General features: G+C 34.2%; 1 protein-coding gene across 1 annotated transcript in view; it reads left to right on the top strand.

Annotated features, from left to right (window-relative positions):
- Positions 1-14624, top strand: part of LOC131155510 (MLO-like protein 1) — a 71118-nt gene extending 56494 nt beyond the window's left edge. The window contains exons 11-12 of the mRNA XM_058108708.1: positions 14167-14376; positions 14553-14624. Of these exons, the coding sequence (XP_057964691.1) occupies positions 14167-14376; positions 14553-14624 (282 nt within the window). The remainder of the gene's footprint in view (positions 1-14166; positions 14377-14552) is intronic.
- Positions 14625-16120: the final 1496 nt, after the last annotated feature.

Raw genomic sequence — 16120 nt, 5'->3', positions numbered from 1 at the left:
GTTCATAACTCGTTGCAAGTAACATCATTAAGTCAATATGTAAAAGCTAAATCTCCTAACATGTTGATAGTTGGGGGAAAAAGGTGTCACCAAGGCCAATAAGGATCATTGATTATAGTAGATGAATATGAAAGGAGTTAAAACATGACTCATAAGATTTATTTGAAGGCATATGGAATGGAATCTGAAGCACTCAAAACATAGATGTAAGACTCACTTAAGCAACTATTAGAACTTTTCATTTGTGAGAGAGAGATAGCAAAGTTTTTCACTTGTGAAAGTGTTCGTACATTAGGGAAAAAAACTAAAGTGGATGAGTGGAGGCTTATATACATGAATGGGCTCAATATGTAATAGTTTAAACATTTGGTTCAAGTTATTTCGCATCTCAACCTAGGTAAGGGCTCCATGGTGCTAATAATATAAGGAAAGGTAAAACAACTAAGATAGGAAATAGCTGAATTGAACCCGATGGTGTAGCTTATAATCAGGGCAATAGAGTCCTTTTAGATTTTTTGAGATAAGAGAACCCTCAATACTTGATCATGATAGGTTATTGCTCCGATTAATAATGTATTGATGAATAAATCAAGGATTATGTTAGGTTAATATTTGAGATTATTTAAATTTATCAAGGAAATGTTTGTGGATCATATTGAGCAAAAATCACAAGTGTCGCGACGTCCCGGGAGCGCGTGTGCCCCTGGCGGAGAAATCAAAAATTATTTTAATATTTTCATGGAAAAACATGGAATGTCGGAGTCGCCACTAACCTTTAGTGCGGTTAGAACACATGATTACTACCCCGTTAGGGGTAGAATCGGTCTACATTACCAGAGTTGGGGTCGGGAGTTCGGTTACACGAGGGGAAGGTACGAGCACCTCCTACGCGCCCGTTCTTACGAACGGTACCTAATTAATTTGAAATTATCCCTAAGTTAATCTAATAATTCTTTAAATTACTCCTTTTTATGAATTTATAAATACATGTAAAAAAATAAATAAATAAATAAATAAATATATACATATATATATATCCCTCAGAGCTTAAAAGTATGTGAAGCCCGAAGGCTAATACCCCCCCGCAATAAAATCATAGGGATAATAATTAAGAAAATACACTCCCAAAATTTTGAAATTATATATAAAATTTTTATAGGAAAATACTAACATGGGAGGTTTTTAATATATGGTAATAGAATAATAAGCCTCACATACCTACTAACATATTATGAATGTCAAAATAAGTAACTAAATACTATATATATTAATATATTAAGGATACTTAATACTAAATATAGTAAGATTCTAATAATGATTAATACTAAACATATTTATATACTAAAAATAGCTGATACTAAAAATACTAGGATACTAATAATTAATACTAACTATATTAATATACTAAAAAAAATAATTGATGCTAAACATGCGATTAAAATGCTAATTTACTAAACCTATAATATCCATTAAACCCTAAATCACTAAATATATAATATTAAAAAAAATACAAAAATGCTAAAAATGTAATATTTACCAATATGCTAATATGTGATATACATATAACTAAAATTATTAATTGACATATAATATCAATAAAACACCAAGCTTAAGATCCTAATTTACTAAATATGTAATATTACCTTACTACTAAACATGTAAAATTCCTACCTTGATAATACATCATTTAACATTTACAATGGATACCACAAAAGTTTAAAATTAAATATTAAGACATATTTTAACCATAACAATTTTGCAATGACAACAATGATTATTAAATAATACACATAGCCAAAATACAAACATGGATATCAACTTAACAAATATTAAAAATCCTATAACAGTAAAAGTTTAACAAGAAAATTCTACAAATATAATCATAAATACTACAAAAGATACAAACATGAATATCAATGTTAAACAAATAAGTACAACAATTAAAAAAAAAAAAAAACTACCCTAATTACACAAATATTAAACATAAAATAATGACAAAAAAAAAATCCTAAATATGAAAATCAAACACTTAAGATTGCTATAACAATAATAAAAACCCACAACGTGAATATAACAACAAAAACCCTAATCATGAATATTTAATATTAAAACAAATACAACAACAATTATACAATAATATTAAATATTTAATATGTACAACGAATACAAATATATGACCTTTACACAAACTCTGACGATTAATATTTCATAATAGTAATAAATTTATTAATAATAAATACAACAAGAAAAAATATAAACATGAATATAAGCTATTAGAACAATTATTATAACATTAGAGATCTCACCACAATATTATATATGTAACAAATATGATAAAAATTTAAACTTTAAATATTAGAACAAGTTCTTACAATAAAAATTCTATAATAACAATAATACAACAATTAATACAACACAAGTAAAATCAATATAATAACGTTAATACAATTAATATAATGGCAATAATAATATCCAAGCAATTTACTAATAACAATATACAAATAATAATAACAATATGATCAACATAAAAAAAACCTTCAATAACAATTTTAATATACATATAAAGGATAAAATAAAGAAAAATTTAAACTTAAAACATAAGGTGTGTGTGTGCATGTATGTGACAGTAAAGGAGACTTACTGTGCGGGGAGCGGATGGCGGTGGAGAATGCCGGAGTTGGAGGGGGGGCTTCACGGCGTTTGAGTGGAGAGGCCGGAGACAGCCTCGGCTGGAGCTGGAGCTAGTGCTGGTGGCCGCTGCTGCTGGCGGCGTGAAGAGAGCTGAGAATGGTCTCGGCAGGAGGCTGGGAGGATTGCGGAAGTATGGGCTGTGGCCGGAGAGGGAGTAATGGCAGCAGAACCAGCAGGAGGCTGGCCTCGGGCACAGCTGTTCTGTTGTGATCGTGGGAGACGACAGCGATGGCTTGCCCGGGGGTTGGCTCGGCTGTGTAGAAGAGGGTGGTGCAGGCCGTGAGCTTCGCAGCTGGTTCGGAATGGGGTGTAGCCAACGGCGACGGTAACGCCGTGCCGGATCTGTGCGATGTGAAGGTGAGTTGCTGCGCTGGTGTGGGAAAGCCGTGAGTTTTGTGGTGGTTGCCGGGGAGTCGCTGCTGTTGCAGCGAGTCTGGAGCAGCGAGAGAGGCAGCAATGGTTGCCGTGGAGGATGGCTGAGAGAGCCAAGGAGAGCAGGGAGGTCTTGCCTTGGCTGGAACAGGAAGAAGAAGAAGAAAAAAAAAAAAATTTTCTTGGCTTGCTTTCCGTGCTGCTGTGCAGCGCCCCCCCCCCCCCCCCCCCCCCCCCCCCCTTGGCTCGGCTGAAAGAGCCTATAAATAGGCTCTCCCACTTAAAACCCTAATACCCACATTCCATAATAATAATAATAATAATAATAATAATGATAACAGTTGTAGAATAATAATAATAATAATAATAATAATAATAATAATAATAATAAAGTAAGATAATAAAAATAATTATAATGACAGTAAAAATAATAATAAGGATAATAGAAATAATAATAATAATAATAATAAATATAATAATAAAAATAATAATAATAATAATAATAATAATGATAATAAAAATACTAAAGATAATAATGATAGCAAAATAGTAATAGTAATAATAATAATAATAGTAAATATAATAATAATGCTACTAATAATAATAATAGTAAAAGTAATAATGATAATAAAGTAATAACAATATTTAATAATAATTTTATTAATAATAATAGTAATAATAATAATAATAATAATAATAATAATAATAATAATAGTAATCAATAAAATAAAGAAAATAAAAGTACTAATAATAATAATAATAATAATAGTAATAAAAATAATAATAATAATGGCAAAATAATAATGATATTATAAAAAATAATAATAATAATAATATGGGGTCTGGGTAAAAATGGGGTGTCTACAACAAGCATACTCACCTCTCATCACAAGGCTCGTTCTTTTCTTAGGAGTGGCCCCCATTACCACCAAGCAAGGTTTTAAGTTCTAATACCAATTGATGCAAAATGGCCCCACAATCATGATATTGTTTGCTTTAGGGAATGGTTCCCCCTCACTACATAAAAATGCATCAAGTTGGGGAAGAGGACCTAATCCACATACTAGGCCTAGCATGCCCATGGCTTTTCCTAATAGGTTTCAATAAGGGATGAAGGAATTATTGGGTGGGAAGGCTAAAAGGGAGGGCCTCTTATGTAGGTTGGTATATATTTTAAATCCATTATGAGTAACCACTCTCTAAAGAAAACAATATCCTACTGGTAGGGCTAGTTTGTTTTAATTAGTATTGGAGTCTTGAACCTTGTCTTGAGGTGTGCTATTATTAAGGACAATGAGCCTCATAAGGAGGGATAAGTGTAACCATGGTTTCTTTGCCTAACAAGCTCCAACGAAAGAAGAGGTAATTGTTCTATATAGGCTAGGAAAGCTAAGGGGGAAGGCCTTCTATGTGGTTTGGGTTCTTTTCCCCAATATGATGCATTTTGAAGCCATAAGGAGTAAACATTCCCCAAAGCAGAGAATATCATGCCAATGGGGTTAGTGTTGTTATATGGATGTGATAAGTATGAAGCACAACAGAATAAATATAACAAGAATATGATACACAACCACAAAATGATAAATAATAAGAACAACAACAAGATTTACGTGGTTCAGCAAAGCCTACATCCACAAAAGCAATGGCACCAGAATTTCACTAAGGAAATCTCAAAGTACACAACACACTTCTCAAATGATCACTCTCATTATCAATACATGCCCAGAATGATATATATATATATATAACAGTCCCTCGGAGATTTCCCCTTAATTACCCAACGTTCACATTCTAAATTCAAAAAACTCCTTGCAGCTTAGGCCCACTTTTCAACGAGCACAAGGGATTTGTTGATGATCCAGAGAAGGACACTCGTCAACTAGAACAGGGCATTCGTCGACGAGCTCATTGTTTGCTCTCGATATCTCCAGAACTATAATATTTTTCTGTTCTCAAGATCTACTCGTCGACGAGCACAGGGCGCTCGTCAACGAGTCCCTGCTGTGTTGCCCCTTTATGTTTTTCTTCCTTCTTTATTTATGAAATCCAAAGTATAAGAGCCACACCATAAACAACAATCTCCGCCTTGGCGATCCCTTAAGAGAATCCCGAAAAACATGTCTAACAGCTCCATATTGAACTTGAAAATGCTCCGTTGGGTTTGTCTCCCTTTTATCAATTGGAGACATGGAATAAGTCCAAGCAATTCTTGAACTTCTTAGAAGTTACTGATTTCGTTAGAATATCCATTGCATTTTTAGACGTGTGAACTTTCTCCAACACAACCTCACCTGAAGCAATCAATTCCCGAACCCTGTGGAACCTCATATCAATATGCTTCGTTCTAGCATGGTATATATGATTCTTCGTCAAATAAATCGCACTCTGACTATCACAATGTAGCATCACTCCATGTTGATGTAACCCCAGCTCTCTAACTAAACTGGTAAGCCATAAAGCTTCTTTTGCAGTTTCGGCAACTGCCATATATTCCACCTCAGTCATGGATAATGCTACCAAAGAATATACCATGAATTTCCAATATACTAGTCCTCCTACAAAGGTAAATACGTATCTCGTTGTAGACCTTATGTCATCCATATCTACAACATAATTAGCATCAACAAACCCCATAACTGAAGGACAACCCTATTTCTTGCCGAACATGATGTCATATCCTAATGTACCCCATAAATATCTGAGTATCCATTTGACAACTTCCCAATGCTGCCTTCATGGATTGGATAGAAACTTACCTAGTCAAATCTAGCCTCATACGCACCATGACTGTGATGACCTGATTTATCTACCATTTTTTTTCAATAAACAACAATAATAATCAATCATATGTCAAATAACTCTGATACCATATATCATACATAACTCAACCCGAAGTGGGTTTCGGGTAATCAGTCCATCAAACCTACTATCCACGCAGCGGAATACATACTGTGTCTAGGTCCAAAATACAATACAATACCAGAGTGCTATAATCTCCACACACATATACATGTACATCCCCAAAAGTCGAGAGGTACTCTAGGGGTTACACAGCATATCCCAACTCTAACACTTACCCTAAATCCCAAGGTACAATAGTCTCCTCTACCTCAGAGCTCTCTCTGTTAGCCTTTCTTGGTTTCCTAAAATGTTTAGATTCTAGGTGAGACACCTCTTAGTAAGATGAAATAAATTATTGACAGCGTGTGGCACATGAGTTTTAATATATCATCACATTCATTTAAATAATTATAACAATTGAGAAAATATACCAATATGTACTCATAGTCATATATATAAAACATAGTGTCATAAACTTTCATATCACTTTCATATTCATATACATAAGCTTTCATATCTCATATCATACATATAATCATTCATTTCTTATATCATATACGTAGTCTTTCATTTCTCATATTCATAATCACATTCTAGCCCATGGGTATCCACCAGCATATAGCACAATGCGTCTGTAACGCATAACTGTTCATTTCACTTTTCACTTTTCATAAACATTTTCTAGCTCATAAGCATACACTAGTATATAATACACGTCACGTTTGTAGCTCATGGCTACATATTATCGCGTCTGTAATGAGAAACCAACCTATGGATATGCACATCGTCATGTATTCACCTCACATGACCGGGTTGTGTGGCACGAAGGCTGAACCTAACTGTGATTGGCCTACCCGGTTAGATCAAAACAGGGAACACATATGTAGTACGATTGGCCTACCCAATCCTGGTCCAAACCCCAAGGGGTAACACAACCCTTCACAGGCCCAATCGATTGTCTCGCCACACTCTGTACCAGATGTGTGGTTGCACTAATCACAAATACTGGCAATGGTACCGTGCTCTATATACTATGGTCCATCAGGGTTTTCATTTCCACATTTCTATGTTCACATTTCATCATTTCTGTATAATTCTTTGTTCAACATTTCTATATAAAATAGCTCTATGTATTTCACATATCATCATTTCAGTATAAAATATATATGCATTTCTCATTTCATCGTTTCTGTAAAACATTGTTGTATATCTCGTATATCATCATTTCCCAGTAAAAACATATTTGTATATCATATTTTAATCATTCCTTAGTAAAAGTACATATGTATATAAATCTCATATCATCACATATATATATATAACATAACTGGGTTTCCCATATCTTCATATCTGAATAAAAACATATCTCGGTATCTCATATTATCACATATTTCAATATCAACCACAATCCAAAATAAAATTGTTATTTCTTATTTCTCATGCCACACAATTTTTAACTGATAATCATAATATAATGATCACAGGGAAAATATCAATATCATTGTTTTTCCAAAACATAAACAGTATTCACAATTTCACATATACTTAATTCCAATTAGTTATTTTTTTTCCAAAAATATTTGTTATAATTTATCCCCCTTACGTGCTTACTGAGAGAATTCCTATGAAAATCCTAAAACCCATGCCTGCGGCATTTCGAAGCTTAAAACCCTGAAATCACATTTCCCCAGTTCAATTAACTCGACCACATAATTACAATTATCTTAATATTCTTAAGCTCACACGCTCCCATTAACCGATTAAATTCTAAAAACACGGGTTTGATCTTTTTCCCATATTTAAATTTAATTTCTAACATATTTAAAAACACCAATATGATCAAATCCCAACAGTTTAATCTAATTCAAAAATATTCCTCAAAAATCTATTTAATCAAATCCCTACAGTTTAACTTAATTCCAAAATATTCCCCAAAACTCTAATATAATCCAATCCTGCAGTTTAATTTAATCCCACGAATATTTGCAAAAATCTAATATTACCCAATCCTGCAGTTTAATTTAATCTCAGGAATATTTTCAAAAATCTAATATAATTAAATACTCCAATTTAATAATCACATATTATAATTAAACCAGTTGAATTCCAAAATAAATGACATAATTTGTACTCCTCACCTTTACCTTAGAGTGGTGCCTAGATCCCCAAATTAAAAATCTGCTCCGATTAACTTGCTCAGAATCGCAGCTGGGACCCTGCGGTGGTGTCCGATCGTCAAATTGGCTGAAAATTTGAGAGAATTGAGGAAAGGGATAGAGTTTACCTTATCTCAGGAGTGGTGCCTATGACGACCTAATCACGAATCCACTCTGATTAAAATGTTAGTGACCGAGAATGGAATCCAAGGGTATTTTCCATTCTTCAATTGGCCGAGTATTCGCCGAGAAAATGAGGAGAGAGAGAGAGAGAGAGAGAGAAGGCGTGAAGTGGGGAAAGAAGATGATTTTAATCTCTCAGGAAGTCTCTAGCTTCCTGAGAGCATATGCTTATATATATGTGTGTGTGTGTGTGTGTGTGTGTGTGTGTATCTATAATTTTATTTATTTAATAAATTAAATTTAATAATTTTTAATTAATTAATTCAGTTCAATAATTAATTAATTACTAATTTTTTTTTTTTTTTTTTTTTTTACACTTTCATATATAATTTTCTAGGGCATTACAATGACATACATTAAACTCCCCACAACACTCGCATAGGGGACTTTGACATGTCCCGAATGTCCTCATCCGTACTTGGGCAATCTATAGTAGACAGCTTAAAATGATTCGCTAAAGGTGTACATATCGGTCTTGCATCAACCATGTTAAACCTTGCTAATACCTTTAGTACATAACCGCCCTAAGATAGCCATAATCTCCCTGTAATTCTGTCACGGCGAATCTCCATCGCAAGTATTTTCTTGGCCGAGCCAAGATCCTTTATGTCAAATTCCTTATACAACAGGTCCTTTAATTGATTCACCTTAGTTAAATCTTTTGCAGCTATCAACATATCATCGATCTACAATAATAAGAAAATAAGAGAACCATCCTCAAGCTTGTTCACATATATGTAGTAATCATACTTACACCTCTTGTAGCCAATTTTGATCATGTAAGAATCAAATCGTTTATACCATTGCTTTGGAGACTGTTTTAGCCCATAAAGAGATTTCTTCAACCTGTAATCTAAATTTTTTTTTCCCAGTTCAATGAATCTCTCTTACTGTACCATGTAGATTTGTTCCTCCAAGTCACCGTGAAAAAACACAATCTTCACGTCCATTTGTTCCAAATGAAGATCATAATGGGCTACCAATCCCAATACAATTATGATAGAAGTATGTCAGACCACTGGAAAGAAGATCTCATCATAATCTATCTCCTTATTTTGTGAGTATCCTTTTGTCACCAACCTTGCCTTGAATTTCTCACCTTCCTTTTCTAAAATTGCCTCCTTCTTCCTATGTACCCATTTGCAACCTATCGGTCTCTTCCCATCTGGAAGCTCCACTAAATCCTAAGTTTGGTTCTTATGTAGTGATTCCATCTCTTTAATTGTTGCACACATCCACCTATCTTTCTCCTAGTCGTGCACTGCCTCTTGAAATATAGTTGGATCATCGCAAGTAGTAAGGAAAGCATAAGATACTAACTCTTCAAATCCATACCTTGGTGGAGGTCTGATAGTGCATTTGGATTTCCGTATAGGAATATCATCGACTTGCTAGTTTCCCGAGCTAGAGCTCCCTACAACCATAGGACCATGATCATTTCCATTGCCCTGATCTTCCAACTCCACCTACACAACATGTTCATCACTGCCCCAGCTTTCTAGCTCCTTTTTTTGTTCATCACACTCTTGAGTACGCTTCACTATAGCCTTCTCATCAAAGACTACATTCCTACTGATCACCACCTTGTTTTCCACTGAGTCCCATAGCTTGTACCCCTTTATACCCTCTGGATATCCCAAAAAGATGCAACGATAAGACTTTGGGTCAAGCTTATACCTCTCCTCACCATATACGTGAACATATGTTAGACACCTGAATACCTTCAATATGGAGTAGTCTACTACATTTCCTATCCAAACCTCTTCTGCCACTCTACCTTCTAGTGATGCCCTTGGTGAATTGGTTTATCAAAAAACAAGTCATACTCACTGCGTCAGCCCAGAAGTTCTTTGGTAGCCCTATATTTAATCTAAAACACTGAGCCCTTTTAGAAAGAGTCTGGTTCATCCATTCTGCCACACCATTTTGCTGAGGTGTCTGGTGAACTATAAAGTGTCTCTTGATACCCTACTCCGCACAAAACTCCATAAACTGAGAATAAGCATTCTCGGTACCATTATCTGACCTTAAGTATTTGATTCTCCTCCCTGTCAGGTTTTCCACTTCAACCTTCCAAATCTTAAACTTGACAAGCGTATCTAATTTATGATTCATGAAGTAAACCCAGATCATCGGTGAGTAATCATCAATAAAACTCACATAATACATGTCCACCCTTTGATCCAACTCTAACCGAACCCCAAAAATTTGAATACACATAATCAAGAATACCCTTTGTCTTGTGTATAACTAGTCTGAACTTTGCCTTGTTCTGTTTTCCATGAACACAAATCCTACAAAATTCCAGCTAACATGATTTCAAGCCCTTCAATAGTTTCCTCTTGTGTAGTTCCTTCATGTCGTGTTCCCTCATATGCCCAAGACGCATATGCCACAAGACAGTCTCATCTAATTCAACATTTACAGCTACACCTCCTCCTAGAATGGCAGTTCCCTGCAATGTGTAGATTTCTCATCTAGTTTTTGCCCTTTCATTATAGTCACATTACCTATCCATACCGTTAGAACTCCACCTTTGGATTTAAACCATTACAATCCAAAGTACCGAGTGATATCAAACTCTTCCTTAACTCTGGTATATGTCTTACATTACACAACGTTCTTACAGAACCATCAAACTTTTTTATCTTTACATTTCTTATGCCAATGATCTTGCAAGAAGCATCATTACTCATAAGAACTAATCAAAAATTCACTAACCTGTAAGTGCTGAACCACTCCTTGTTCGGAGTCATGTGATAAGAACATGTCGAGTCAAGTATCCAAGAGTCTATTAGATTTTTCTACCCTAGTGAAACTAATAGAACATCACCATCACTACACGCTAAACCTCCTTCTTGAAAAACATTCACAAATTTTAAATTACCCTCATGTTTTTCATAATTTCCCTTCTTCCAATCTGAACACTCCGGTTTCACATGCCCTTTTTTACCACATTTGTAACACTAGGTTTCTTTCTTCTTCTTGGATTGATTTCAGGCTTTTCGACTTGATCCATGTTTGGATTTTCCTTTTTCTCGCTCATTATTACCCTTTACCACAAGTCCTTCTCCTTCATCACATATTTTCAACCTTTGATGACAATTCAATAAAGCACTTGTTACCTCTTTAAGATCAAGAGTTTCTTTTCCTCATGTAAGAGTGGTCACAAGATTTTCATAAGTATTAGTCGAGGGCAAAGAGTTTAACAATATCAAATCTTTGTCATCCTCATTAAAATTAACATCAACTCTCATCAAATCACTAATAATTTGGTTGAAAGCATTAATATGTTGATCTAAGTTTGATCCTTCAACCGTCTTAAGCCAATACAAACGTTGTTTAAGAAAAAGTTTATTATTAAGAGATTTGGACATGTACTAGCTTTCTAGCTTTCACCATATAGCCGCTGGAGACTCCTCCTCCATCACCCTACAGAATACTTCATTGGCCAAACACAAGTGTATTGTAGAAGCGGCCTTTGCTTGCAATTCTCCCTATGTTGCCTCATCCATTCCATCCGGTTGAATACCAAGTAATGCCTTTCCCATTCCTTGTTGTACAAGAATGTCTTTCACTCTCCTCTGCCACAAACCAAAGTTTCCGGTTCCATCAAATTTGACAATGTCAAATCTTGCAAAAGACGATCCCGATGCCATAACAACGATCACTCTGATACCAATTTGTTGTGATATGGAAGGGATAAGTATGAAGTACAGAAGAATAAATATAACAAGTAAATGAAACACAACGAGAAAATGATAAACAATAAGAACAACAATAAGGTTTACGTGGTTCCACAAAGCCTACATCCACGGAAGCAATGACACAAGAATTTCACTAAGGAAATCTCAAAGTACACAATACACTTCTCAAATGATCACTCTCACTGTCAATATATGTCCAGAATGACATATATAACAGTCCCTTGGAGGTTTCCCCCCAATTACCCAACCACCCCAAATTCAAATTCAAAATTCAAAAATAGCTCGCAGCCTAGGCGCACTCGTCGACAAGTATAGGGGATTCTTCAACAATCTAGAGAAGGACACTCATCGATGAGAACAATGCATTCGTTGACGAGGCCATTTTTTGCTCTCGGTATCTCCAAAATTCTGAGATTTTTTTGCTCTTGAGATCTACTCGTCGACAAGCACAGGGCACTCGTTGATGAGTCCCTACTATGTTGCCCCTTTATATTTTCCTTCCTTCTTTGTTTATGAAATCCAAAGTATAAGAGTCACACCATAAACAACAGTTAGTTTGCATCACTTGCACTCTTGTAGACCAAAAACCTACCTTTTACTTTATAAACAAACTAGTATTCAAAATGGTAGTAATTAGATGATGTAACCACACTTAGGATTAAAAAAAGGGTTAATGACGGTGTCATCAAATTATTTAATTGATAATAAAATTGTCTTACTAACCCATTGAGGCATTGAATTTTTGAACATGCACATATTGTCACATTATATATAGTGCATTAAGGCATTAATGTGCTTTCTTGAAAGTAACTAGCATATTGTTGAATAGAATTCAATTTTTTTTCCTCTTTATTGGGCAAATTACATTTTTTTAATGAATAATGAATGCCTATGTGGTTGCCATCAAAAGACTCACCTCATGATTCTTTTTAATTTGCATTTTCCTCGTTCCATTGTGAAATTGTTACTATAAATTTCAAAATGAATTTATTAGTTTCCTTAATAGCTTCTAAATTTTTTTTTCTAAATGATGCTTAAGTAATGTGGATTATTAAATAAGTAGATCTTTTGTATTTTACATATAGATTTGCATGAATTTATGGTTTCAAGTGAAAATTTGATGAGGAATGCATGTGGATCTTGTGTTTACCTCTTATGTTTTCTCAAAACAATTTTTATAAGGACTAACAAAATGCATTTCTATTCTTTTTTTGTGTGAAACAATTTCCTTATATATTTCTTCCTCCTCTATGCCCACCTTTCCCCTTGAAGAAAGAATCTTGTTGTGAAGATGCCCCAGTGTTATATACATACGAATCAAAGACAAATGGAAGAAAAATAATAATAAAATGGGGTTTGGTAGTGTGCCTACATCTGTGAAGTTTTTACGGAATCTCCATCATATCATTGATGAACTTGCTTTAGGGTTTCAACCCTTAACAACAAGTGTGTGTAGGTCCCATGTAGAAATAACAAATTTCCTCATACAACATTATATTAGCATTATACATAGAGGATTTAGGGACCCTTAGGAGCTCTTTAAGCCCTCTCACTCTCCACACAAAACCTCCCATTTATTTACAAACTTCAAGTGAATAATCTTTTTGAATATAAGCCCCAACTTAACATATCTTAACTAGCTAATATAGGTAATACAACTATATACAGAATAACTTTTAGCCATTATACAATCTATATTTTCCTATAATCTATTTCTTCACTGCTCTCAAATGCATAAAACAAATTTATGAATAAAGATTTGTACATATATTTGCATACATATTTATTTATTTATTTATATTTGCATTGGACTCTTTGATGTTAAGGCCTTATTTGGATCATAAAAAAAACAAGTATATATGACACATACACACACATACACACGCATACATACACATCAAAATAATGAACAAAATTTTGATTTACACATCATTAACATTTCATTTTTATTAATTTTTAATCATTAGAAAAAATTTTCAATTTTTAATAGTAGTTGAAATTAAGGAAAAAACAAAAATAAAAAATGGATTTGCTCCTTTTATTTTCTTTTTATTTTCTTCCCCCAAATAAAATTATTGATCCAAAAAAGAACATAAATATATATTTTTAATTTATTAAATAAAATTGTATCTTCCCACTTTTATATACATATGAAAACCTTCAAACATGTTATTGTATGGTATGTGATGGGGACTTTACCTTCTTCTTTTTTGTAGCTTTTACTTGCTGTTGGCACTAAATTAGAGCATGTAATTATCCAACTAGCCCATGAAGTTGCTGAGAAACATGTTGCTATTGAAGGGGACTTGATAGTTCAACCATCAGACAATCACTTTTGGTTCCATAGGCCCAAGATTGTCCTCCTCCTCATTCATGTCATCTTGTTCCAAAATTCTTTTGAGCTAGCATTCTTCTTCTGGATATGGGTAAGGGACAGTTCATATTAGTCCTTTAAATTTTTTTATGGGCTGGGAGCCTGCAGGGCAATGCATGTCTTCTATCCCATGTTGTATATTTTCTTCATTTGTTAATTTCTATAAATCATGTTTCTTGGATGATAAAATATATAAACATTACAGTAAAAATCTTCAATCTACTACAGGTTCAATATGGCTTTGATTCCTGCATCATGGGAAAAGTTGGTTATATTATCCCAAGACTTATTTTAGGGTAAAATCCTAAAATACTTCTTTTCCTTTACGCATTATATATTGATTGAAAATTTATTGTTCTCCATTTGGATGCCAATTGTCATTCTTAGGGCGTTTGTTCAGTTCCTCTGCAGTTACAGCACCCTACCGCTTTATGCAATTGTCACACAGGTTAGCTTCGACACTGAACAAGCATTTTCCTTAACATTTAAGGGTTGAAAACTGAAATATATAACTATCATTTTCTTTTTGTGTGATTTGATGAAGATGGGAACTTCGTTCAAAAAGGCTATATTTGAAGAGCGTATACAGCAAGGGCTTGTTGGTTGGGCACAAAAGGCTAGAAAGAACAAAGGAGTGAGAAAGGCTGCCAACAGCTCTGGCCAAGTGAGGCCTAAAAATGTTTCTCCTGTGGCAACCCAGCTGTCCAACGTAAGACAGGAATCCCAAATGGAAGAGAAGTATGCAAAAGGAGAGATCAGCCTGCTACATTCTTAGTTTGAACTAAATGAACATCTTAAACATCATGTTTGGTTTGTGGATGGAATGAAAGTGGAAAAGGAATTGAATCACAAGTTGAATGGAATATATGACATGATCAAGTGATAAATTCCATTCCATTCCATTCCATTCCTACGTACCAATTAAACATCTAGTTATTTGATTCAAACGTAACTAAAAATTCAGGCAAAGCTGCGCATGGAGCTCTCTAGTCTTGTCAAAATAAGGCCATGGAAGGGTTAAATGTGCAGATTCTTAGGTCTCTGTATCTAACTTATATGAAGTGGAAGCAAAAATATGCCTTCTGCTAAGAATTTGCATTGTTAACAAAATATTTAATGTGCTGCCATTTTTCTTTACTACTTCCATACTAAAAGTACAGAGGCCTTGGGCTTGAATATTCTCATTCAACAATCGAGGTTATCTATTAATTTGCTTTTGTCAATGTCAAAAATCAAGTTTGATATTTATGTTCATAGTACATGTCGACCACTTGCAATCAAGATGATAGAGAAGTTTGGCAGACCCCTAGTAGTCTCAGGGAACCCTCTCTAATGCTTAAGTTAGGGCTAAGAAATTGAAAATATTGCCAATAATATGGAGAGAGAGAGAGAGAGAGAGAGATTATGAAATTATGAGATCATGAGATCGAGAGGTAGCCAAATTGTCCCCTTGCCTTCCTTCTGAAACCATTTTTATAGTTGCAAAAATTATATTCTTGAAATTAATACATACTACCTTAATTCTTAAGGAAGCTATGAGAGTTATATGTCTCTATACAGTCTTTATTTAGGGGTTACAAGTCCTTTAGTGATCTACCATTTAATTCCTTAAGTTACACTTTTTGTGCACCATCATTGCCCCCCACTCATTAGCCTTTGTAGATCCATCCTTTTCATTCCTCATTTTGTCTTTTTTTTTTTTTCAAATAGAGAAAAATATTTTTCCTCCACGAGTAACTGAGCAAAGCAAACTACCATATCCAACTGACCAAAATTATATGTTCATATATACTTGG

This window comes from Malania oleifera, chromosome 5 (genome assembly GCF_029873635.1).
Source record: "Malania oleifera isolate guangnan ecotype guangnan chromosome 5, ASM2987363v1, whole genome shotgun sequence".
Lineage (NCBI taxonomy): Eukaryota > Viridiplantae > Streptophyta > Magnoliopsida > Santalales > Ximeniaceae > Malania > Malania oleifera.
Note: the sequence above shows the minus strand (reverse complement) of the source record. Positions and strands in the feature narration are given on the sequence as shown.